The 27,304-nt window shown below is 42.6% G+C and overlaps 1 protein-coding gene across 1 annotated transcript in view; it reads left to right on the plus strand.

The window, feature by feature from the left end:
• LOC114569269 (microtubule-associated serine/threonine-protein kinase 1) overlaps nucleotides 1-27,304 on the plus strand; it is a 90,749-nt gene that overhangs the window by 56,103 nt on the left and 7,342 nt on the right. Inside the window, exons 8-23 of the mRNA XM_028599088.1 lie at nucleotides 3,685-3,894; nucleotides 5,384-5,485; nucleotides 8,574-8,706; nucleotides 8,794-8,861; nucleotides 10,128-10,204; nucleotides 11,307-11,515; nucleotides 13,417-13,555; nucleotides 13,705-13,837; nucleotides 17,404-17,569; nucleotides 17,763-17,864; nucleotides 18,758-18,880; nucleotides 20,477-20,586; nucleotides 21,457-21,617; nucleotides 22,335-22,594; nucleotides 23,286-23,495; nucleotides 25,654-25,883. Coding sequence (XP_028454889.1) covers nucleotides 3,685-3,894; nucleotides 5,384-5,485; nucleotides 8,574-8,706; nucleotides 8,794-8,861; nucleotides 10,128-10,204; nucleotides 11,307-11,515; nucleotides 13,417-13,555; nucleotides 13,705-13,837; nucleotides 17,404-17,569; nucleotides 17,763-17,864; nucleotides 18,758-18,880; nucleotides 20,477-20,586; nucleotides 21,457-21,617; nucleotides 22,335-22,594; nucleotides 23,286-23,495; nucleotides 25,654-25,883 — 2,433 coding nt within the window. The remainder of the gene's footprint in view (nucleotides 1-3,684; nucleotides 3,895-5,383; nucleotides 5,486-8,573; nucleotides 8,707-8,793; nucleotides 8,862-10,127; nucleotides 10,205-11,306; nucleotides 11,516-13,416; nucleotides 13,556-13,704; nucleotides 13,838-17,403; nucleotides 17,570-17,762; nucleotides 17,865-18,757; nucleotides 18,881-20,476; nucleotides 20,587-21,456; nucleotides 21,618-22,334; nucleotides 22,595-23,285; nucleotides 23,496-25,653; nucleotides 25,884-27,304) is intronic.

The raw sequence follows: 27,304 nt of genomic DNA on the forward strand, positions 1-27,304 counted from the left end.
GCACGCCCAGAATGCACCTGAACACACCTCCCTGTAAGACCAGCATGCCCAGAATGCACCTGAACACACCTCCCTGTAAGACCAGCACGCCCAGAATGCACCTGAACACACCTCCCTGTAAGACCAGCACGCCCAGAATGCATCTGAACACACCTCCCTGTAAGACCAGCACGCCCAGAATGCACCTGAACACACCTCCCTGTAAGACCAGCACGCCCAGAATGCACCTGAACACACCTCCCTGTAAGACCAGCACGCCCAGAATTCACCTGAACACACCTCCCTGTAAGACCAGCAGCCCAGAATACACCTGAACACACCTCCCTGTAAGACCAGCACGCCCAGAATGCACCTGAACACACCTCCCTGTAAGACCAGCACGCCCAGAATGCACCTGAACACACCTCCCTGTAAGACCAGCAGCCCAGAATACACCTGAACACACCTCCCTGTAAGACCAGCAGCCCAGAATACACCTGAACACACCTCCCTGTAAGACCAGCACGCCCAGAATGCACCTGAACACACCTCCCTGTAAGACCAGCACGCCCAGAATGCACCTGAACACACCGCCCTGTAAGACCAGCAGCCCAGAATACACCTGAACACACCTCCCTGTAAGACCAGCACACCCAGAATGCACCTGAACACACCTCCATGTAAGACCAGCACACCCATGGGCGCACAGATGGGTGCAGGTGCATTTGCTGTTTAAACGACGTGGGCGCTGGACAGGAAACTGACAACTGGGTCGGTCTTAAACAAGCAAAGACACTTGGGTCGGGCTTTTTTGCTGTGCTGGGTGCAAGATAGGGCCCTAGAGTAGGGCTGGGCAATATATCTATATTATATCCATATAGAGATATGAGAATAGATATCGTCTTAGATTTTGGATATCGTGATATGACATAAGTTTTGTCTTTTCCTGGTTTTAAAGGCTACATTGCAGTAAAGTGATGTACTCTTCTCAACTTACCAGCCTGTTCTAGCTGTTCTATTATTTGCCTTTTCCCACTTAGACATTACGTCCACATTACTGATGATTATTTATCTAAAATCTAAGTGAGAAGATATTTTGTGAAAGCACCAATTGTCAACCCTAGAATATCGCCTCGATATCGAGGTATTTGGTCAAGAATATCGTCATATCTGATTTTCTCCCTATCGCCCAGCCCTAAGTTTGTCTAGTTGTCAGTTTATCAGTATATTTGCAATCAGCTTTAGCCAACAGAAGTATAGAGAATGAACTACAAAATCAGACACATTGTGATTGTAACACACACACACACACACACACACACACACACACACACACACAGCTGCTTTATGATAAACATCCTATTCCATAAAAATCCACATAACAGTGAGCGAATCCTGAAGCCTCCAGAGCATTAAACCAATCTTCCAAGCTACGGTAACGTTTTAATCCTATTTAGAGCTCATATTTTAGATAAATAAAAAGGGGATATAATTTATGATTGAGCATGTTCAGAGATTTGTGCATAACCAATACACAGTAAACACTTTAATAACCAAAACACAAACACATTAAAACAGGAACGGAGCCTTACGGGCTGCTAAACCATAGCAAACAAGATTATGTGCCACTGCCAAGTCGGAATACGTTCACCCTGTCAGAGAAAATATGAAGTTTAGTCACTGCACTTAGAAATACTGCCACAGCTATGGAGTTGCATGAAAGAGACTTTCTCTTTTGCCTCATTTTTCTCCCTTCCTCTCTTTGCTGGCTGAGTTTGGTGTCAAAAGGAAATGGGCTGACAGCTTCCACAGAGATAAAGATTGAGCCTTAGGAAATTGGGCATTATAGTTTGGAGTTCATTCGAGGTAAAAGCTCTTTGGGCTTGTTTCACACAAGTTAAAGGCATTGCATTGAAGTCCGTGTAAAGCAGCAGAGCCACAAATGAATGGCTTTCTGTCACGTACGTCTGGGTCGCCTCAAGAAATTCAACCTTTTTCTACACTTAATTTCCGTCGCGTGTACTTCCACTCCCCATTCTCGTCATCTCTTCCTCTCTGCCCCTTTTATTTAACTTTTATTTTATTCCCATTGAGATTCAGAATCTCTTTTTAAAAAGGCAGTTGTTAGAAAAAGTTAGAAACGGTTTAGCTTCAGTTTCTTTGTTAAACCATTTGCATCCAAACTGCGGTTTTATTATGTGTTAATCATGAAAGCTGAGTGACCTTGCAAAGAGCACAGGATGTATCCTGAGGGCAGAGTGCATAATGTGGAGGAGATGAGATAAGAAGAAAAGCTGATTGCATGAACCGAATAACTGAGGCTATGTTTAGACTGAAATGATCTGAAGAGAAAACGCAAAAGTGCGCTTAAACTGGTCACATTTGATTAGCATGAAAACATATCCCAGAGAACGGTCAACTCTGTAATCATGTGTTATTAACGCCTAGGTTAATCTTTCGCCAGATTTGTCCTTTAAGGTGACTACTGTATGTAGCTCACACCAAGATTCATAATGCATGCATGATACAAAGGCTGAAGTGCACGAGTCTAAAGGGCCCTCCATACCAAAAATGATAACTATAACCATAGTTTATATCCTTGACATTCCACTTCTGGGATTGCTCCGGTGCTGCAGGAAATTCCGCCGGATGCATGTGCAGCATTTTCAGTAGTAGTTTCCTTCCGCTTTCTTTGTGTTGGAATTTTAAATTCGGTGGATTTGTGAGGACTATGGTTAACTGGTCCTCAGATCTCTGCAGACAGCAGATCCAGACAGCTAGCTAGACCATCTGTTTTCTCTCACACAACCATTTTGCTGCGGCTCTGTGCGGAGCTTCGCACCGTACATAACGATTGTGATTGGTTTAAAGAAATGCTATTAAACCGGAGCAGGTTTTCCTCCCACACTCTCCTTCAGCGCGCTTTGGAGGAGGGTCTGGCAAAGCGAGACTACTAAAACCGTAACTATAATTTAGACAGGAACCCTGTCATAGATTTAACCATTTACGGCAAATACAGTTATACTTGGCGATGAAGGCTCTGTTCTGATGATGCTCCCTGGATCAGCCGAGCTGCATGCTAAGATGACACAGGATGCACGCTGCCGAGACCCCCCTGTACACAAGAGTAGGCCCAATCCAAGACATCAAAACAATTTCAGACATGGTTATATTAGACACCCATTAGTTAGACACCTAAAACCGGGAAGGTGGAGGCAAGCTGTGCCGGCAGCAGCGGTGTGAGGCAGCATTGGAGTAGCAGGAAGCAGAGAGGAATAGGGAGACGTTTAAATGGACCGCCTGATGTGAACATGGCTGTGATTGGTTGTGACTGGCTGGAATGATAATTCAATTAGTGGGCCTATGACTTCCGTGTCCTGCATGAACTAACTGCAATGCTTAATCTATAATGATGTGAGCATCCACACTGGTGAACGATAACATTCTGCAAACGGCGACATCAAGCACGCACTGCACGCTCCAGCTGATAATAATACATAGAACAGATGTTGCAATGTACGATTACAGGATCGTCTGCAGTAATATCCAACATATTTGTGAATTTGGGTACATTATGAACCAATTATTGTACCTTCTGACATTGTGTCTTACTGATATGATGATGAAGCGTGAATAAACAGAAGATGTACATATTTCTCCTGTCCTCTCATGCTCCCCCCCCCCCTCTCTCTCGTCCTCCGTCAGGCCACAGCGCAGATGGAGGGCAGGCTCGCCGAGTTCATCCAGTGTTTCTCTCCTGAAAACGTTCTCCCGCTGGCCGACGGGGTCCTCAGCTTCATTCACCATCAGATAGCTGAGCTGTCCAGAGACTGCCTGACCAAATCCCAGGAGGGCCTCATCACCTCAGTCTACTTCTTTGAGCTGCAGGAGAACCTGGAGAAGCTTCTTCAGGACGTGAGTTAAGGCTCCATTTAAATCGCTATGTTTTGGTTTGTAAGTGTAGTTTTGAGCCAAAAGCGATCTCCGTGCTCACAAGTGTTTTTAGCTCCAGTAGAAGAACTAATCTCCGTTTAAACTAAAGCCCAGTTCAGACCAAAGATTTGCGATGAGACCAAACAGTTTTAGAACGTCGCAGAGAAAAGTTGCAGCAGCAGTGCCCTGCTACACCATGAACTACTACAACTATGATTTCTAGTCACTGTTCCATTATCTTTATGTGACTATTATTTCCCACTGTTCATCACACCCCCAACCGGCCCCGTCAGACACCGCCTACCAAGAGTCTGGTTCTGTCCCAGGTTTCTCCCTAAAAAGAGTTTTTCCTCACCACTAAATGCTTGCTCTTGGGGGGATTACTGGAATTGTTGGGTCTTTGTAAATTATAGTGGTCTAGACCTACTCTATCTGTAAAGTGTCTTGCGATAACTCTTTATTTTGATTGTATACTATAAATAAAATTGAAATACGTTAGTAAAGTCATTTCAAGCACTGAAACAATTCATACAACAATAAGTTAAGATTTGTTTTCAAAAGAGATTTGAGGGATTTCAAAAAAGTGAATATCGTTTCAGTTTTAGCGCCCAATTATATCTTCACACATTGCTCTGGGACAGATTTAGGTGTCACGACACAGAAAACTGAGTTTGTTCTGAACATTTTGATATGAAACACATGGAAACTGTTATATGCAAATACCTTAAAAAGGTCAATTTAAGAAGATGTGTGAAAATACCTCAGAGGGTTAAAGCAAAATGAATCACCATTTCTGTAAATGCGCCAGCGTCAGCTAATTTTCAACTGTAGTCCTAGTTGCATGCATGTCTTTATGGTGGGAAGAAACCGGAGCACCCGGAGGAAACCCACGCAAGCACGAGGAGAACATGCAAACTCCACACAGAAAGGCCTGGGAGGACCTGGGTTCGTACCCAGAACCTTCTTGCAGTGTAACCACTGAGCCACCGTGCTGCCTGTGTTTCAGACACAGAAACAAATACACATTTATCCTCTGCTGATTGGGATGCTGCGGAAGGTTAGTGGGCAGATTCAGCGTCGGTCTTTTCATTTCATTCAAACTTGCGGTTCCTTTGGTGAGAGACGCGATTGAAATGGCTGCGGTAATTGGAGGCTAATTAAGCTCAGAGGAGATAACAGGTATCAAGCAATTTCATCACCAACCTCATTTTGACTGCTTGATTAGATCGCTGTGATTACGCTTTGTTGCAGGCTTCGGTTTGATTGTATCGTCTGCGTTTTTCAGGATCATATATATATATATATATATATATATATATATATGATATTCACAAATGTCGCAGCTTTTTGAAGCCTTTGTCCCTTTCTCTTTTAACTGCCTGCAGTGCCGTGTCTGTATATTAGTGTTGTGTTAGGGATTTTACTGTGTCAGATGTAATCCTCTCTCTGTCTGTCTGTCTCTCTCTGTCAGGCCTTTGAGCGTTCGGAGAGCTCCGAGGTAGCCTTCGTCACAGAGTTGGCGAAGAAGCTTCTCATCATCATCTCCCGGACTGCCAGGCTTCTGGAGTGTCTGGTAAGATAACACCCTATCCTACTGCGATGTTCACAGTCTCCATCCAGCCCCCCCCCACCCCCAGCCTTCATCGCAGAACATTTCACCGATCACGACCCTCTCGTGACTTAAGACAAATTGATTTTCTTTAAATAAACATGGACACAGATTCTCATTCATTAGCCCCTGTAAAGCATTTAAGCACCCTGATATGTTACACAGCCGGGGGCAGAAAATCAAAACCAGCAAAACACTGAAGTAAAAGAGCCCCGGTGCAGTCTGGATGGCGAATACATTTGCATTTAGATTAAAATTTGCCCTGCCACAGTACGACTAATACCAGTCGGCGGCCCCCTGCTGCTTGGCCGCCTTCGTGTCTGACTCAGACAGACCGCGACCATGGTGTCATTTAAAGTTGGAGGATGTCTTTGTGTGTGTTTGTCTGTCTTAGCTGGTTGTTTTTCTGGGTAAATGTGTGTGTGACTCTGTTTTATAACCGTCTTGTGTCCCACTCGATGAGTCACGCCACAGTTTTTCCACTTTTTTTTTAACGTGGTCATATTATGCTCATTTTCAAATTCATAATTGTATTTAGAGGTAAGAGAGGACTACTAGCCAGTCAGAAGCAGAGTATGAGGGCGTGCCCTGACAGTAACTAGGTAAGGACTACTAGCCAGTCAGAAGCAGAGTATGAGGGCGTGCCCTGACAGTACCTAGGTAAGGACTACTAGCCAGTCAGAAGCAGAGTATGAGGGCGTGCCCTGACAGTACCTAGGTAAGGACTACTAGCCAGTCAGAAGCAGAGTATGAGGGCGTGCCCTGACAGTACCTAGGTAAGGACTACTAGCCAGTCAGAAGCAGAGTATGAGGGCGTGCCCTGACAGTACCTAGGTAAGGACTACTAGCCAGTCAGAAGCAGAGTATGAGGGCGTGCCCTGACAGTACCTAGGTAAGGACTACTAGCCAGTCAGAAGCAGAGTATGAGGGCGTGCCCTGACAGTACCTAGGTAAGGACTACTAGCCAGTCAGAAGCAGAGTATGAGGACGTGCCCTGACAGTACCTAGGTAAGGACTACTAGCCAGTCAGAAGCAGAGTATGAGGACGTGCCCTGACAGTACCTAGGTAAGGACTACTAGCCAGTCAGAAGCAGAGTATGAGGACGTGCCCTGACAGTACCTAGGTAAGGACTACTAGCCAGTCAGAAGCAGAGTATGAGGGCGTGCCCTGACAGTACCTAGGTAAGGACTACTAGCCAGTCAGAAGCAGAGTATGAGGACGTGCCCTGACAGTACCTAGGTAAGGACTACTAGCCAGTCAGAAGCAGAGTATGAGGACGTGCCCTGACAGTACCTAGGTAAGGACTACTAGCCAGTCAGAAGCAGAGTATGAGGGCGTGCCCTGACAGTACCTAGGTAAGGACTACTAGCCAGTCAGAAGCAGAGTATGAGGACGTGCCCTGACAGTACCTAGGTAAGGACTACTAGCCAGTCAGAAGCAGAGTATGAGGGCGTGCCCTGACAGTACCTAGGTAAGGACTACTAGCCAGTCAGAAGCAGAGTATGAGGACGTGCCCTGACAGTACCTAGGTAAGGACTACTAGCCAGTCAGAAGCAGAGTATGAGGACGTGCCCTGACAGTACCTAGGTAAGGACTACTAGCCAGTCAGAAGCAGAGTATGAGGGCGTGCCCTGACAGTACCTAGGTAAGGACTACTAGCCAGTCAGAAGCAGAGTATGAGGGCGTGCCATGCTAGCAGCTAGGTGAGCATTATAATGTGTGTTACAAATTGACCACGTTGGTCTCTGAAGTAAAGGCTGGACTACAATAGAGCTGTTTGGAGCAGTTTGTGAACAGTGTTTTCTGTTGGAGATGGTAAGTCCCTTTGGGGGGGGACTTTGGGATTTTTCACTTTGTAAACCTATAACATGCACAAAAAAAGATGTATAACACAAAGGAAAGCGGAAAAGCCAAAAAGCATAATATGAGCACTTGACGTATAAAGACGTGAAGAATTGATTGGCTGATGTAATTCCACCCTCGTTTTCTGCATATCGCTGCAGTTGGATTTGTGTGTGTGTGTGTGTGTGTGTGTGTGTGTGTGTGTGTGTGTGTGTGTGTGTGTGTGTGTGTGTGTGTGTGTGTGTGTGTGTGTGTGTGTGTGTGTGTGTGTGTGTGTGTGTGTGTGTGTGTGTGTGTGTGTGTGTGTGTGTCGCACTGAAGTTTTGTTGACATTGTAAGTAACCAGGTTTGGATCAGCAGCCAGGAGTTAAAGTAGTGGCACAGTCAATGAAACTCTCCTCTGCAAAACGTGTCCAGTTCAGTGTTTGGCCGGCTTGTCGTGAAGAATGCGGGCTCAGAGATTGACACGTTGAGGTTCAGACTCTCCCCGTTGTGTTATGTTTGTGCCCCATTCCTCAGAAGGCGATAGAACTTGTTCAGAACATACAGTGGAAGAAAACCGAAGAAACCAGACTTGACGACGATTGAACGAGAGGGTGGAGGTGGGGAGGGGGACGCAAACGTCTAAGCCAGTGTTGTGTATGGTTTTAAGGGCGCTACGCTTAACGCTAACGAGGGAAAGTTGCCGATTTTCAACCGTACCAAAGCGATTCATCCAGTGTAGATTAACCGGCAGGTAAACGTGGCCACTGTTCATCTGCGAGTACGCCAGAACACAAAGTTGGTTGAAAACCCGCAGACTTTCCCTAAAGTCATTACTTTTCAGACCCTGGCGCTCCGTCCATTATTCGGCGATGTTTCTGGTTAAACAAAAAGGATCTTACTCTTTAACAAAAAGGTCCATCTCTGTAGGGATCCTTTCCATGAAGTTGGGCTTCTACACTTAGGCCTCCTGCACACTGGCTGCGTGGCGTGAGCGTGTCAGCTGCGTGGCATGTCCGTTTTTATTTCGGCTCCCATGTTAACGGGTTAGAGCTTGCACACTGCCTGCATGCTAGAAATAGGACCAACGAGGATTTTCACGCAACGTATTGCTGTCATCAAATCAGTATATATTTATGTTTAACGTGAAGTATATTGCTGCTTGAGTGCAGTAAATTTCCACGTTTAAAAAAAAAAAGGCCAAAGTTACCCTTTAATGCTCTTCAGGAGTTTAATCCAGAGGAGTTCTACCATCTGCTGGAGGCAGCGGAGGACCACGCCAAGGAGGGTCACCTGATGAAAACAGACATTCCTCGTTACATCATCAGCCAGCTGGGGCTGACCAGAGACCCTATTGAAGGTGAGAGAAACTGTATGCAACACACAGATTTAACTTACCAGAAACTAAATGAACCGACAGCTGATTTAAACTTGTTTCTGTCCTCAGAGATGGTGAACCTCGATAGTTACGACAGCGAGGGGCCGCTGACACCCGAAACGGATGACTCAACAGAGGTGGGATCCCCAGATGAACCCTCAATGTTTGTCCATCCCCACATTCATCCACCCTATTTTATTTTTGTTAGAGTGGGGGAAGGCTGGGTCCTTGTGTGAGGTTTATCACATTTGTATCGAACGCATTGGATGAGATAATGTATGCTTATGTTTCATGCATGTTTTACTGTATGTTTATTGTGTGTTTATGTGCGATGTGTCAGCATTTTTTGTTCTCTCGACTGCCCGAGACACATTTCTCCTATTGGACCCAATAAAGGCTTATCTTATCAAGCCAAGGTCCTTATTAGAGCTGTAATTGGGCCTTAAAAGTTAGAGCATGAGCCCGACAGAATTCAATTCATTCAATTGTACATTTTGATTGACCGCTTTCTAAAAGCCCGAACCCGTTTACAGCCCGACATTATTCAAATGTGCGCACACACAGCTCTTTTGCCTTTAGTCAAGAATGAGTCATTTATACATTTTTTAACATCGTTTATTCATGACTAACGTAGGCTATCGGCCACTTGAAAGTTGGAACAAAGAAATAAAATAAGTCCTCCAGAGGCCTGCCTCCGTTTCACCTCCTCAGCATCCATTTTCGCGCTAATGGAAACGCATCACCTGACCGCTCATATACCACACAACCCGGAGCGCAAGCCCGAGCCTGACCTGAGCCTGACCTGAGCCTGACCCGAGCCCGTGTAAAATGATAGAAATTAAGACCAAACCCGTCAGGTTTGGGCAAAGATCTTCAGCTCTAGTCCTTATTGCTCTCACTGAAAACGTCTGCTTCATCTGCCAATAACTTGGCATACATGAATCTAATTTAGCTGATTTACAGGATACCCCCCTTGTCTTGAATCTCTGGGCCATCCCTCTAACAATAGGCACGCCTCTAAGTGTCAAAATTAAAGCCTGCGTTGGTTATGTTGAAAAACAAGCAACATTTTGACGAGGAGGCACCTTCATGACGTACAAATGCAAACTACAGATGACGGATCTTTTTTTCGCTCCTTTTTCAGAGCCCATAAGTTATTTATTGCTGTCAGGTGGATATTGGAAAGGGTTACCAATCCTGCATTCAAGCTAAGTCAGCATATCTGATGATTTGAATGTGCATCACCAAAGTTACACAAATGAAGAAGAATGGAAACACTTTCTTTACATTTGTAAAGAGAGAAAAATATAGTTGCGATATTAATATTTATGTCATGATGGTTGGTTGGTTTGATTTTATATTAGATTATATTTAATTGCGCCATTGTGATCTTTGATCCACAGGGTAAGATTAGAGCAATGAAACCCCCAGAGGAAGCAGACTTCCAGACCATCAAGCTGATCAGTAATGGAGCGTACGGGTGAGTAGAGCATTACGATGTCAGCCAGGGCCGATTCTTGGATCAGACCTTCAGGGGGGCTCAGCCCCTAATGAGAATGTGACACGGATACAGTGCATGCACTTTATAAGCCACAGTAATAACAACCAATCTGACATAATGTTCTAACATTCAGCAATTTTAGTTGCTTACGTTTCAATTTGGGTTCTAATCTGCGCCATGAAATAACCGACTTCTTCTCTGGGGACTACCAATGCTAAACTTCCCAACCGTCTCCTGCTCTCCCTCTGACGGATCAGATAGAGATAGGAGTCTGGCACAACCTCCTCTGATTGGCCAACACTACGTTACAGTTGACCCTTTCTTTGACGGGGTTACAGGTGCATAGCATCGGAGACCGACACACAGGATATTAAACCTGTTTCAAGCCCTTTGAACCTGGAATTGGTTGTCCTCTGTCACTAACAGACAAGTTTGCAACTCTAACTTGAAGCACTAAATTTGATTTAAAAAAAAAAAAAAAAAAAAAAAGGGTCTAAACTCACCCATGACATCAGCACATTACATCTGGAAGTCAGGCATGGACACAAGTTAACCCTTGTGTTGTCCTTGTGTTTTTGTATCAGAAATATGGGTTTCTTTCAACCATAATGCCCAAAAATAACATGAATGTATGTTGTATGGAACCCATACAATGTTCTTCGTAGGTAAAATAATTGATTACTTTCATTTACGTAATCTTTGGTGTTTTATTAAATTTTATAGCATCTGAACAAAAATGTTGAAATGGTTTTTAAACATTATATCCTGACTAAACTTTGACATAAACCCATAGTCTGTGATCCACTCAACATCCTCAGATCTTAACTATTAGTCAAAATAATTCATAATTTCTCCTTTTTTTTTTGTATAATGTCATATCAACTAAGCTTATTGACCATGAATATAATAAAAAGCATTGAAAAAAGTGACGACAAATGTTTTAAAAAAGTGACAAGTGTCTAAAATACCTTCTTTTTCAATTTTGACCCAGAAGGACAAGTTCATGGCCGACAGGAAGACAACAGACTGGTTAAACAAAGTACAACTAACGTGTGTGTGTGTGTGTGTGTGTGTGTACTAGCGCCGTGTACCTGGTGCGTCATCTGGAGACACGGCAGCGGTTTGCCATGAAGAAGATCAATAAGCAGAACCTGATCCTGAGGAACCAGATCCAGCAGGCCTTTGTGGAAAGAGACATCCTTACCTTCGCAGAGAATCCCTTCGTCGTCTCCATGTTCTGTTCCTTCGAAACCCGTCGGCACCTCTGCATGGTCATGGAGTACGTAGAAGGTGAGGGGGTGTGTGTGTGTGTGTGTTGACTCGTGGGAAGAATGTTACCCACGTCTACTAGTTATTCTATTATTCTCCACTGGATCCCTGTTTCCCAACGCATCCAGTTTAAAGTCCTCCTCCTCACCCACAAAGCCCTCCATAACCAGGCTCCTTCCTACCTCACAGACCTGCTCCACCGCCACAATCTGGACCATAGACTGTTAATATTAATGGACAACGCATCCAGTTTGGCAAAGTGCTGCAAATGCAAGTGCCTTAAACCTGCATTCAATCTGAAGTCCAGCAGGGGGCGACACGTGCGGTTGCAACAGGAGGTCGGTTTCTGCAGAAGTCTATGAGAAAGTGATCCACTTCTCACTTGATTTATTACCTCAGTAAACCTTTTCATAATGAGTTTATCGTCTCAATCACTAGTTTTAAGTCTTCTGCAACACAGAATGATAATTTTTTGAATAGTCTCGTTGATTGGCAATAAAGCACGGGGTGTTTTAGGGCGTGGCTATGAGGTGATTGCCAGTGAAAGTGTGTAACGTAACGTAGAGTGTAAGGGCTCCTCCCTCACTCCTCCCTCTCGTCTAAAATCCTCCCATCCGCAACCAGGATGGCTGCGCCCGTAACGGCAAACTCGACGACTCATAGCAGATCTCCACAGACCAATGGGTGACGCCACACATGCTCTGTCCATTAATATTATACAGTCTGACCTGGACACTAATCAAAACACACCTCTTCAGATTACCCCTCTTCAGATTTCCACATACAATAGTCTCAAATTTCTCACCTGATAGTTACTGGTTTTGTTTTTAATATGCTTGATTTATGTGTTGGTTTTATTGCTTATCTGTTTTTAATGCGCTACATGTGCTGGTTTTACTGTAAAGTGTCTTTGAGTACCATGTAATGCGCTATATAAATCAAGTGTAGTATTATTATTATTATTATTATTATTATTATTATTATTATTATTATGTAAAATTATGTTCCATGTCATCAGGAACGATTCCAGGAAGTGGGGTCGCACATGGGGGACCAATACCATTAATCAGTCAGCGGGGGCCTGGGGATTTTATCAGAAGCCTAAAAAGTCTGCTTAGAAATATAGCAATCATTGGATAGGATAAAACAAACACAATAAAATTTTTCTAAACAAAACGCATTCATTAGTAATCACACTTGTTTTTATTTGTTTTAAATAATCCATGTGTGTACCTAAATACTACAAACATTTTTAAGGCAAAAAATTGCATAGTCATCATGGAAACAGTAATTGGTCATGTGACAAGGGCTGGGGAAAAACATTGTTTTTCACAGAACCGTATAAAAGTAAAAGTGCAATACACTTAAAATAATGCCTCAAACTTCAACAAAGAGAACCTTGTAGTACACAGTTTTCAGATAAAAAAGAAACGGAACAGAAATAAAGTGCATAGACAATTTATTTCCTACAGCGAGTGCTCTACAGCGAGCTCAATATGTTTCTACTTCTAAACTGGCCTCAACATTAAAACAAAGTACACAGTTGTCATACAATGTGTGTTATAAATCAATTTACCAAATGGAAAGGCAGCGATTGGCAGAACAGGCAGCAAAGTGACAGGACTCTGATCCAATGGAAATCACGTTTGTCAGATTGACAGCGCTCTAGCCCAATGTATTGGCGGGGGGGCACCAGTTTATTTCTATTTTATTGGGTTATGGATTGGTGAGTGGCCCGATTAAGCCCCTCTGAGGTTTTTTTCATCTCTCCATCACATCTTTTATTGATTGTGTATATTAAATAAAATGTGTAAACTACTTAACTAAACTAAAATGATTTCGGACAGGAGGTACCAGGAGACCTACTGTACATAATAATTGCTCAGCAGCAAGACTAATCAAAAACTGACTTTTGCTGGCAGGTGGAGACTGTGCCACTCTGCTGAAGAACATCGGGGCTCTGCCTGTGGAAATGGCTCGCATGTACTTTGCAGAGACTGTCCTTGCACTGGAGTACTTACACAACTATGGCATTGTACATCGAGACCTCAAACCTGACAAGTGAGAATTAGTTTTCGTCAAACTCTTGCAAAGAGATGATGCAAACTTCACTATACTTCACTAGACCTTTGCTATTTCATTGCTGTTTCAAAAGAGTATTAATAAAGCTTGAATGACTTTGAACTTACCTCTGCTGTTTCTATTCTTAGCCTTCTGATTACCTCGATGGGCCACATCAAGCTCACAGACTTTGGCCTCTCAAAGATGGGTCTGATGAGTCTGACCACCAACTTGTATGAAGGACACATAGAGAAGGATACTCGGGAGTTCTTGGATAAACAGGTATGACAAAGGCAACACACAAATGTAGCTGTATACTCAAATGTGTGGTGGTAGTAGCTCAGTCCATAGGGAGCTGGGTTGGGAGGAGGCTCGCTGGTTCAAGTCCCCTTTCAGACAAAAGTACGAAGTGTGGACTAGTAGCTGGAGAGGTGCCAGTTCACCTCCTGGGCACTGCCAGGGTGCTCTTGAGCAAGACACCAAACCCCCAGCTGTTGGGTGCCTCTCCAGCAGTCACAGCCCCCTCACTCTGACATTTCTCCATTTGTGCATGTAAAGGACCAGAGCATGTGTGTGTATTTCAGGCCTGTGTGTAGTGTGTTCTAAATATATTTACCCAAATTAGGGTCAATAAAAAGTATAAATTAAATTAAATCCCAATCCATTTGTCCTAATAACTCCTAAACAAGTCATCCAAACCACACAGCAAAAGGATTACCAGAGATCGCGCTTTTAAACTCCTTGTGAAACGGTCGCAGTTTGGTTATGTTTAGGCACCAAAACTACTTATTCCTACCATACACTAGAAGACTTAAAAAAGACTTAAGTCTGACACCACGTAACATCTGAAGACAGTCGTCTCACACCTAACTTTAAAGACTGGGGATCTTGCAGGGTCACACATCGCACAACTACAACTAGATTCGTTGTGATTGCTTTTGTGATTGCATTAGCTGGTAACTGAAGGGGAAGTGTGCAGATTTTCTGTTCTGCCGTACATGCAGATGAATGTCTCCAGTACCCGGAGGTCCGCGTTTATGCGCTGGGAAATCTCTGTTGGATGACTCGCTACAGAAGGGTTGAAAATATGTAACTTTCCCTCTTTAGCGTTTAGCTTAGCGTGGCGCGATAGCAACCATAAACACCACCGGCTCTAGCCACTTGCAGCTTCCTGTTTGGTGCTGGAGGGAGCGCACCCATTGGTTGCTGACAATGTTCACATGATTTAAAGGTGCTGTAGGTAGGATTGTGAAGATTCAGGACTTAGCAAAAGAATTTGACCATCGACAACTTCTCAAAAGCCTCCTAAGCTCCTCCCCCCACAAGGGAGAATGAATGTGTGTGCATGAGCAGTGATTGACACAAAGTTAGACACCTGTCCTAGCCTGGATGCCAGCCGAACTTAGCCCCGCCCACAAAATTCGAGGTCGGGAAGTTCGGTCTGGAGTCGCTCCGTTGAGAAGCAATTATTGTCCGAACAGGATCTGTTCGGACCAATCAGATTGTCGGACAGATGATCAACAGTAACAGAATCAATCACGTCACCAAAGAACGCTTGGGTTGAATTTGTTGAGATGTGTAGATTCCACCATCGCGTCTGTTACAGAAGATATCGACAGCGCATTCATTTTAAAATCCTCAGCAGAGGAGCCTCAACAACTGCCGAGAGAGAGACACTGGAGAGAGAGAGAGAGAGAGCTTTATATGGTGGAGAGACATAGAGACTGAAGAGAGGGAGCTCCGGCGCTAGAACAAAGCTGTGAATCAGAGAAATAAAACGTGTTTTCGCCGATCCATCTCTAGAAATGCAACTGTAGCGAGCATGTCACTATCACTAACGTTATCCACATTTATATTTACAAGAAACAAATGATATATCCAGCTTCAAAAAAGTCTAAAAGTTGGAAGTTAGAACGAATGCATTGTGCAAAGAGTGGTTGCAATGGAGACGATACAGTGTTGAGTTCCGTTGCTCTGATTGGTTGGAGGTCTATCCAATGAATGCAGAGGCATTTTTTTTCCTGGTTCGGTTGGAACACGCCCCATAATCACAGCCCAATGGTTTCAGACTCACATTCTGACTAGAATCGGAGTAGGACCACGTCAGGCTACACCTGTCCATCATTGCATCTGAACAGGGAGCGGTGGAACAGGCTTTATTACCTACTTCATGTAGTTCTACTGGAACATAGGGTCAGTTTCAGCAAGTTGGTTTTATAAGTCTTACCTACTGCACCTTTTAACTTCGCTACCAAGACTTAAAACTTACAATAATATCAAAGACGTTTGATTTTGTCTGAACGTCCAGACGGGAGAAAGACTGACTTAAGAAAGCTGGGACTGAGTTTGATGACCAGCTCACACCCAACGATTGAGACAACGGGAGCGCCCCCCATCTCTAGCAAGACTCTCATGATTTCATTCAGATATTGGAAACCTGTCTGCGACGGTGGAATCGCTTGAAAAGCCATTTGGTGTAAGGTCGGCATTAGTTAAGTTTAAAGAAAGATTGTTGTTTGGGACACAAAACCCCAGTCCTGTGTTTGTTTGACTGATCCACCCTAATTAAATTCAATTGATTGAAATACTCACATATGCAGTGTAACTGCAAATTGTGTCTTTTTATGTGTATTGCAGTGCAGACTCTTTAACAACAGAATGATCCAAGTAAAGTGCGATATGAAACCTCCTTTGATGTCTTCATCTCTATGCTAAGATATTCTGCGTCATTGTGTGCCAGGCATATCTGAAGAATGAAAGAACAGTTGGCAGAACAATAGGCCAGTATTTCCTCAGTTGTTATAATCATTTCTCTCTTAGGTGGGGTTTCAGTTTCAACCCTTTCCTTCGGGGCTCATGCTTTTGAATCTAAGCTTCATTATTTCTTTTGTATGCTTTATGGCGGCCAGAAATCTGTTAGCATTCAGTGCATATTCATTTGCACATGAAAACCCCTCAGTGGGGCTTTTATCTTGTCTTGGCATATCTAAAGGGCTTTACTTAGCCAGGGAGAAATATGTCCCGTGCACATGTGCATTTACATGCTCGCAGTAGTTTAAAATTTAAACAAGTATTTAAGGCCACTGAAGTATTTTGCATGTTTGTTGAAAGATGTATAGAAACTAGAGAAAAGGGCAGTTGAGAAGGCATTTGTGTATTTTATACTTGTTATTATGTTATTATATTATGTCAAAAATCCGGCCTGTGGTCCTTTGCTGCGTGTCAACTCTTCTCTCTCTCTCTCCCCCTGTCCTGTCTATCTGCGATCACTATCTAATAAATAAAAAGCCAGAAAGTTGGCAGACCTTCTCTTAAAGGATTAGGATTTAGATTTTTAAGATTTTTGGCCTTTTAATGGATAGAACAGTTTCAGACAGGAAAGTAGGGAGAGATTGGGGGGGGGAAGACATGCAGCAAAGAGCCACGGGTCGGATTCGAACTCTGGGCCTCTGCAGTAAGGACTGAGCCTGTGTGTGTGTGTGTGTGTGTGTGTGTGTGTGTGTGTGTGTGTGTGTGTGTGTGTGTGTGTGTGTGTGTGTGATCATGGATAAACCTCCAACACAGTGGTGGATCATCTGTATTTATATATTTGTATTTAAGCACTGTGTCTCATTTAACTACTAGTTGTCTGGAAAAATGGATTCTGGGTTTTTTAATTCCCTGAACCACAAAAGCGAGAAGGCGTGTGTTGTGCGTGTTGCTTTTTACTCATCCCACACACATGTGCAACTATACAGGTAGACAATAAACTGATGTGACTCTCTGGTTTAGAATAATCAGAACTTCGGAGAAGGTTGCATGTTATTCAAAGGACTTAGAGAAATCAAGCGTTGCTGTTTTTCCTTCAGGTGTGTGGAACTCCAGAGTACATCGCCCCGGAGGTTATTCTTCGCCAGGGTTATGGGAAGCCGGTGGACTGGTGGGCTATGGGCATCATCCTGTATGAGTTCCTGGTGGGCTGTGTGCCTTTCTTTGGAGACACGACAGAGGAGCTGTTCGGCCAGGTCATTACAGGTGAGCGATCAAAAATGAAAGATCCGAGTTGGACGAGTTTTATTGGACCCATCTTCCTCATCTCTTTACCAAAAATAGGTCTCCTCATGCCGTTCTCTCTCTCTCTCTCTCTCTCTCTCTCTCTCTCTCTCTCTCTCTCTCTCTCTCTCTCTCTCTCTCTCTCTCTCTCTCTCTCTCTCTCTCTCTCTGGTAGATGACATAGTGTGGCCAGAAGGGGACGAGGCTCTCCCTCTCGACTCCCAGCACCTGATCTCCTCCCTTCTGCAGACCAATCCACTGGTTCGACTGGGCACAGGTCAGTCAACTTCATCACTGGTTCCCAACCTTAAGGGGAAAATCCAACACCTTTACTATAGTTTTCCAATTAGTATTGATGGTATATGTAATCCATTGAAGAAATAAATTCCCCAGGGTGTGCTATATATTGACTCAGGAAGCAAGTTCTTTGGTTCGCGGAGCCGTGGCAGCTGTGCTTACATGTACCAGGATGTATTGCACGTGAGCGGCGACTTCCCTAAGCACCCCTATCTTTATAGTGAGCAAAATATACGTACAAAATGTCAAAGGAAATATTCTTACAACTAAATGGAAAATACAACCGTACACTTTCTGAATTAACTCATCATAAAAACACTTAATTCAAACGGGACAGAAAACAACTTTTTTTTTTTTTTTTTTTTTTGTCAAAATACATTTGTAATTCATAGATTAAGATATGAAAAAATGGCGGCTACACACACACAGCTCCTCGTTGAGCAGAGTTTTATTTTTAACTAACTAAGTTAAGCATTTATCTTTGAATTTTTTAGCTATGTTAACCATTTATCTTTATATTTTAGCTAACTATGTTAACCATTTATATTTGAATTTTAGCTATGTTAACTACTTATTTTTGAATTTTAGCTAACTATGTTAACCATTTATCCATTACTTTTAGCTAACTGTTTAGACCTCTCTGCTCACTTGCGAACTAGTTTTAGCTCACTCTACATGAACCTCTGCTTGGGAATCACTGACCTAGAACACAAACTGTCTTCCTGCCTGTAGGCTCACAGATTTACCCAAATACATCAAGTTCTGTCTGGGTCAAAGCACCTCTGCTCGCTTCAGGGCTGCAGTTGCTTTAGTCTGATCTTTGCCTCCCCGTCTCTCCCCCTCTCGTCCCATCCTTCATCTTCTGCCCTCCAGGTGGGGCTTTTGAAGTGAGGCAGCACTCATTCTTCACAGAGGTGAACTGGAACAGCCTGCTGAGACAGAAGGCAGAGTTCATTCCTCACCTGGAGTCCGAGGAAGACACCAGTTATTTTGACAGTAAGTCTACTGCACGGACCGCAGATCCCTTTGAGCTTCGGGAAATATCTTATTCATTAAACCAACCGCAGGGTTTTCTGAATCACCGTCTTTGCCACAACACCCTCAACACAGGGTAACTTCGGGTTGTTTTTTTTTTTTTTTAGCCTGAACTCTATTTTGCCATGTGTTTGTGTCTAACTGATTGATGGTAACAAAAATCAGCAAGACCATGAAAAATAAGCTGCAATGTAACGTGAATGGGTAGTTGCGCACAGTGTTTTAAGCCCCCAAAGTTATCTTCCAGACAGCGCTGCATGGAAGGCACTAGGGTTAGGCAAGGGTTAGGATTAGGGTTAGGTGCCTTGAAGTCGTGCGTTGTGCGCCTTCAATTTCTGTCCACTAAAAGTGCTGTTTTTGCCAATGACAGGCCTAGCTTGTTGCCATTATTAGTATCTGACATCATTATAAAAATGGATCCCTACAGAGATGGACCTTTTCGTTAAAGAGTAGGCTAAGATAGATTTTTGTTTAACCAGAAACAGCCCCGAAAACACCATCACCAAACTCACCATCGTCTTGGTTCGTATTTATACTGTTCCACCAATCCCCACTCTGGTGTGGTTTTAATAAACCTTTAATTCACCCATTTACATGTGGAAATAGTTAGTTTGGCAATGGTGATTTCTGAGTTGTTTCTGGTTAACATTCGTGTTGTCTTCCTTCCTGCAACTTTTAGTTTTTCTGGGTCAAAATTTCAAATAAAATACACTTTTTCTGACATTTTTGTCACCTTTCCCGATTTTCTTTTTTTTTTTTTTTGTCAATATAGTCGACATTCTTTCCCCTTTTTTCAAAGTTCTTTTATAAAAACAATTCAAATGCTATAAAATTTAATAAAAATAATATTCAATGAAAGTACTGAACTGATCATTTATTTTACTTGTGAAGAGTAATGGTTGTAGGGAACCATCCACATAATTTTTTTTGGGGGGGGAGGGGGTTTTGACAATTTGTTCGAAAGAAACCCAAATTTCTGATATAGAAACCATTTTTGAAATGGGTCAAACAGCCCCGAAAACATCAAATCAGAAGTCTTCTTGGTTCGTATTTCTACTGTTCCAGCAATCCCCACTCTGGTGTGGTTGAAATAAACCCTTAATTCACCCATTTACATGTGGAAATAGTTAGTTTGGCAATGGTGATTTCTGAGCTGTTTCTGGTTAAACAGAAATTGACAGTGAACAGATGTCCTGTAGGGTTACATTGCAGCTCGGTTCACGACTGACAGTTACAGCGTTCTCGCTCGTTACTCGACCAATTTCACTTTAAAACCAATACATGGGAAACTACGTTCCAGGTTGAAAAAACACGAAATGACCCTCATTAAGTCTTCCATGTTACCACGATAACTACTGATAAATATAGAAGATTTCACAGCTGTTCATATTGGTAAACCTCTCAGTAGACAGTGGTTGCTTTTGTCTCCTATGAGCCAGTGTCAAAAGCCAAAGATTTGTTTAACTACGATAAGTGAGATCAGTAGACAGCAGCACAGATTTGACTGAGTATTTGCCCATTGTAAAGCTATGATAATGTGTTACCTTTCCTCAACAGCCCGATCGGAGCGCTACCATCACGTGCAGTCGTACGATGAGGAGGACACCAACGACGACGAGCCCGTGGAGATCCATCGCTTCTCATCCTGCTCCCCTCGCTTCAGCAAGGTCAGACCAGACGCTCGCATTCAAACTCTCCTCCTGCTTCTCTTTTGGTCTACGTAGAGAAAGTTTGAAGCGTTTAAAATGGCAATCAGTCAACATAACATAACAATACTGAAGCTGTGTTCCCTCATTCACTTACTTACTATTCCCTTTATATTATTTATTAAATAATGAACTATAACAGGGAACAACCAAACGAGATTGAAAGTATCGTTTCGTCAGTAGATGCTCCGGTTAGTTGTGTGACGGAGGCGGGCGTGCCCAGCATCATGTACACAAACGGAAACAAAAATACTTCTGACACATCCCTGAAACAAACCGAGCACTCAAGAGGATGTTAAAGTTTGTATATTATATTCGTTGCATGTTATTTCATTTCCACTATTTAGTAGAGCTGGGCAATATATCAATATTATATCGATATCGTGATATGAGACTAGATATCGTCTTAGATTTTGGATATTGTAATATCGTGATATGGCATAAGTGTCTTTTCCTGGTTTTAAAGGCTGCATTACAGTAAAGTGATGTCATTTTCTGAACTTACCAGACTGTTGTAGCTGTTCTATTATTTGCCTTTACCTACTTAGTCATTATATTCACATTACTGATGATTATTTATCAAAAATCTCATTGTGTAAATATTTTGTTAAAGCACCAATAGTCAACACTACAATATTGCTGCGGTATCGATATTGAGGTATTTGGTTAAAAATATCGTGATATTTGATTTTGTCCATATTGCCCAACCCTACTATTTAGAAACGAAAGCCCGCTCCAATTTGTGATACGCACTATATAGTGCATTATTTCCACGATAAGGAACGGTTTCCAACACAGCCGATGTTGACTGTTTGTTGTGTGGCCCTGCAGGTGTACAGCAGTATGGAGCATCTGTCCCAGCTGGAGCATAAAACCCCTGGCGTGACTCTACGGGAGCATAAGGGCCCCAGGGAGGATCGAGTGGCCAAGAGAGAAAGCCTGGGTAGCGTCACCCTCAGGGACAAGAGCTGGAGGACTGGATCGCCCGAGATGTGAGGGCAGCCCACAAACTACAGCAAAGAATTAACTGTCATATAAAGTTGCAATAGGTCTGGTTTGTTTAAGAGATAGCTAAAGGTTAACTTCGGTATTTTTTGTTATTCTGGACCCTATTTTCCCATGTTTTTGTGTCTAAGTGACTAATGGGAACAACATTGTATTGAGCAAGACCACTGCAGCTGACAGCAGTGATACAGGCTGTAAGCACTCAGGGCATTTGTGCATCATGGGTTTAGTGATGGCGATTTTGGGGCTGTTTCATGTTAAACAAAAAGGATCTTACTCTTTAACTAAAAGGTCTATTACTGTAGGGATCCTTTCAATAATGTTGTCAGACACTTAGAATAATAATGAGTCTGTCAGCGGCAAAAACAGACATTTTAGTGGACAAAATGGAAGGTGCACAATTGCCCATTAACGTTACATTGCGTCTTGTTTCGTCTCTGCCAACTGCAGCGGTCTTTTTTTAATACTGGACCAATTTCAAAGATCGTTGATCCCTTCAGTCACTTGGACAATAGGGAAGATAGGGTCCAGGTTGAAAAATGCCGAAGTTACCCTTAAACCCAACCCAACACATGCTTTTTTTCCCCTTGTCCAAATAGATCTCTTGTCTATCTAGTTAGATTGTTTTTGTGCGTTTAATATGAGATACAGAGATTCATCGAGAATAACTTTATACCAAAGTACAACTGCTTTTCTTTTCTTAGGAAGCGCTTTTCCTGCTCTGAGTCCTCCTTCACCGAGAGCGACTACAGCCCACCGTCTGGGGCTCGAAGACGCTTCTCCGCCCTCATGGATACACACCGTCTGGCCTCCCCGCTGGAAGTGGACTCTGAGCTGCCGGTCCCCAGCAGGCAGCCTCCAGTGAAGGCCAGAGGGACTTCCCTGGAAGGAGCCATGGGGGCCATCGCCTCTCAAGGCGACCTGAGAGCTCTCCTTAAAGATAGCAACGGGCACGCAGCTGGAGGTGAGAAGGGACGAGTCAGCATGTCAATCAATCAGACAACCTGACTTTATTAGGAATTACCCTAAAGACCTTTTTCACGGCAGACATGTTGACATGTCATAGTAGGAAAAGCACAGGTGTACTCAAAACCATTACTGATGGCTGCATTCCACTTAGGAGAGGTCCTGGTATTAAACCATTAATGATGGCTGTATTCCACTTAGGAGAGGTCCTGGTATTAAACCATTAATGATGGCTGTATTCCACTTAGGAGAGGTCCTGGTATTGTGCATGCTGACTCACTGAAATATCTTACTTGGACACTTGATGGAACTGAGCCATCGTTAAGGTTATCAATCTCAGCTGTGCTTTTCCTACTATGACAAGTCAACATGTCTACTGTGGAAAAGGACCATAAATCACTTTGAGGGGGGGATACATTTTGTCCTGGATAAAAAATAGTTGAGCAGAGGCAGGGATATATACACCAGAAGGGTGTATATATACCACACATCCCCCCCCCCCCCCCCCACCACCACCCTGTCAAATCGCACCCTGCATAGATACATAGTCTGATACATAAATAAAAAATAAAGCCAGTAGGTTTTTATTGTCCTTTTAAAGAGTATCAACATTTTGTGACCCTAAACCTGTATTTTGATCACAATACATAACGAGAGCATTCATGTCCCGGTTGGGTTTCATGTCACAGACAAGTTTCTGAGACCTGCTGATGGGCCGCTGCCTCTACCAGGCAGTGCTGCTGGTCCACAGGGGCCCCGCGGGGCCACCACTGACCTGGTGCTGCGCAGGGTTCGCCACCAGCAGCTCTCGGCTGAAGGAGAGAAACGTAACTCACGACCGGGAACCAAAGTTATCAAATCTGCATCTGCTACAGCTTTGTCTGTCATCATTCCTGCAGGTAAATGCACTGGTTATATGACATAAGCAAACAAACTGTCTTAAACCTATTTAAGCTACATTTACTCTACTACGTTTTCATTTTGAAGCAGCATTTTGAGACAAAAAAACGATCTCCGTCTACACAAGAGTTTTAGCTCCAGTAGCAGAACTAATCTCTGTCTGTATTAACCATACACCGTTAAATAAGGGGACCACCAGATCCCGTTGCTCTAAACAGAGACCAGTGAAGGATATCAGAAGTCTCTTTTCCGGTGCTGGCTGAGCGTTACTGAGCAGCCTCCAACTGATCTTGAAGACGTAGATGTGACGTGAGCAGTGTTGGGAGTAACGCGTTACAAAAGTAACGCAATTATTCCTTTTTGCTGTAACGCAGTAATATAAAGCATTACTAATTAAATTTCGGTAATATTATTACCCGTTACAATCTCAGTAACGCGAGTTACAAGGCATTTTAACGCAACATTTTTTAAGAATTTCCCAACACCGCGAAGCATTTGTTCACAGGAAAAAAAAGCCGTGAGTATTATTTCATAACATCTGTGTCCCAACAGGTGACGATACGTCAGCGCGGACAGCAGTGTGTCCGAGCCGCTGACAGATTTAAACATGTCGGGAATTAATGTTTAGGCTTGCTTACTAATCATTGCAGTTTATCAGCCGTGGAGAGTAACTCTGCCTGTAGTGGAATGGCTTGACGAACAAAAACGCTTGTCTTTTACTGTGACCATTTACTGTTCAATATGTTTCTGTCATGAACGGTAATAATTATTACAGTTGCAGTTTTACAAACAAGAAAGTGAGCAACTTAGCTTGACGGACATGATGCATACATAGACAGGATTTGTTGCATCAACAACATGCATAACAGTTACATCTCAGTAAGCTAGCAAGAGTACACAAGGTACACAACAGACCACTTCCGTGTAGGCTACTTCAAAATAAAAGCCCTTCCTGTGACGGTTCGCAGTAAAACTAAATTACTGTTGAACAAATAAGGTTGTGTACCTTTTCACTTATCAGCTGTATATCAAGTACTGTAAATAATGTAACTAGTGAGTTTTAATCACACTATAATTGACAATTTCCTTTAGACTGTTTTAAACTAAACAACATGAATTTCTTATTCAAGTGCTTTAAACAAACATTTTACAACAATGCCGTACTTCAATACAACTGTATGGTACTTTTAATTGAGTATTTTCATTTTCTCCTACTTACCTATTGTACGTTTTACTTATCTATTTTTTATAGCTTTAGTTACTTTGCATATTCATATTAATTATACAAAATATTATGAATAATCTGTGATGTATTAAAGTGGATGAAGAGGAGACTTTATTGATCCAGTGGTGAAATTCACAAGCTCGCTGCCAAGTCAAACTTCCGCTTTTATTTTGGTGAAAGTAACTCAAAAGTAATGCAAAAGTAGTGTAATGCATTACAATTCAGAGACGGTAATATTGTAATATAACTAATTACTCTCAAATGACCGTAACTAGTAATCTATAATGTATTACATTTTGGAAGTAACTTGCCCAACACTGGACGTGAGCAACCTGTCTGAAAGTGTGAAGTCTTCTGGTAGCTGTGCCGAAGGAAATCTCAATCATTCCCAATCTTACAGAGACAGAGAGTGTAGGTATATGTAAGGAGATAACATAGGCACAGGCTAATTACTGATCAATAACATGATAGTTAACATTAGTAATTAAACAGCTATTGTGAGTCCAAACTGCTTGTGAGCTTCTCCTGTACTATACGGTAATTCCTCTACTGTGTGACAGTAAGTCTCGTGGTTATGACCCAATCGTTAGCCTATTTTTATAAAAGCGTCTGCTACGGAGCCATAACGTGAGCTACAAGGTAATGGAACCTTTTATACATTGTTGTGTTTTTTTAGAAATAAACAACGGACAAATAGTTTTTAAACGCTTCAGATGTAAATAATAATTCTCATACTCCAAAATGAATCTATTACATGACAACATATCATTATGAAATCCTTATTTATTTTATTAAAGTTAAGAATTCAGAACCTCCGTAGGAAATGAATGACTTCCGGTCGTTTCGCAGCCGTATCTACTCTGCCAATGTGAAGGCTGCCTTATTAATAAATCCTGTAATGTAACCTGAACTCCATCCCTCTCTCCTTTTAGTGGAGCAACATGTTGCTTCCCCACTAGCCAGCCCCATGTCTCCTCGCTCCGTCTCGTCCAACCCTTCCTCCCGGGACTCTTCTCCCAGCAGAGACTACTCGCCCATGGTCAATGTCCTGCATTCTCCAATCACCATCCACCGCTCGGGGAAGAAGTACGGCTTCACTCTCCGAGCCATCAGAGTCTACATGGGAGACAGTGATGTTTACAGCGTACATCACATTATCTGGGTGAGAGAGCGGAGCGAATAATACATTTTCTTTCCATAGCAAATTATACATACAATCCAAAGTCAAAGTGCTTTACATCAAATTGTATAACAAAAATACATTTGAAACATGTAGAGTAACAAGCCTTATGAAATGCTGCTTTTTGGATGCTTTTATATAGACCTTAGTGGTCCCCTAATACTGTATCTGAAGTCTCTTTTATGTAGACCTTAGTGGTCCCCTAATACTGTATCTGAAGTCTCTTTTATGTAGACCTTAGTGGTCCCCTAATACTGTATCTGAAGTCTCTTTTATGTAGACCTTAGTGGTCCCCTAATACTGTATCTGAAGTCTCTTTTATGTAGACCTTAGTGGTCCCCTAATACTGTATATGAAGTCTCTTTTATGTAGACCTTAGTGGTCCCCTAATACTGTATCTGAAGTCTCTTTTATATAGACCTTAGTGGCCCCCTAATACTGTATCTGAAGTCTCTTTTATATAGACCTTAGTGGTCCTCTAATACTGTATCTGGTCTCTTTTATATAGACCTTAGTGGTCCCCTAATACTGTATCTGAAGTCTCTTTTATATAGGCCTTAGTGGTCCCCTAATACTGTATCTGAAGTCTATTTTATGTAGACCTTAGTGGTCCTCTAATACTGTATCTGAAGTCTCTTTTATGTAGACCTTAGTGGTCCCCTAATACTGTATCTGAAGTCTCTTTTATATAGACCTTAGTGGTCCCCTAATACTGTATCTGAAGTCTCTTTTATGTAGACCTTAGTGGTCCCCTAATACTGTATCTGAAGTCTCTTTTATATAGACCTTAGTGGTCCCCTAATACTGTATCTGAAGTCTCTTTTATATAGACCTTAGTGGTCCCCTAATACTGTATCTGAAGTCTCTTTTATATAGGCCTTAGTGGTCCCCTAATACTGTATCTGAAGTCTATTTTATGTAGACCTTAGTGGTCCTCTAATACTGTATCTGAAGTCTCTTTTATATAGACCTTAGTGGTCCCCTAATACTGTATCTGAAGTCTCTTTTATATAGACCTTAGTGGTCCCCTAATACTGTATCTGAAGTCTCTTTTATATAGACCTTAGTGGTCCCCTAATACTGTATCTGAAGTCTCTTTTATATAGACCTTAGTGGTCCCCTAATACTGTATCTGAAGTCTCTTTTATGTAGACCTTAGTGGTCCTCTAATACTGTATCTGAAGTCTCTTTTATATAGACCTTAGTGGTCCCCTAATACTGTATCTGAAGTCTCTTTTATATAGACCTTAGTGGTCCCCTAATACTGTATCTGAAGTCTCTTTTATATAGACCTTAGTGGTCCCCTAATACTGTATCTGAAGTCTCTTTTATATAGACCTTAGTGGTCCCCTAATACTGTATCTGAAGTCTCTTTTATATAGACCTTAGTGGTCCCCTAATAC

Source organism: Perca flavescens, chromosome 15 (genome assembly GCF_004354835.1).
Source record: "Perca flavescens isolate YP-PL-M2 chromosome 15, PFLA_1.0, whole genome shotgun sequence".
In the NCBI taxonomy this organism is placed as follows: domain Eukaryota; kingdom Metazoa; phylum Chordata; class Actinopteri; order Perciformes; family Percidae; genus Perca; species Perca flavescens.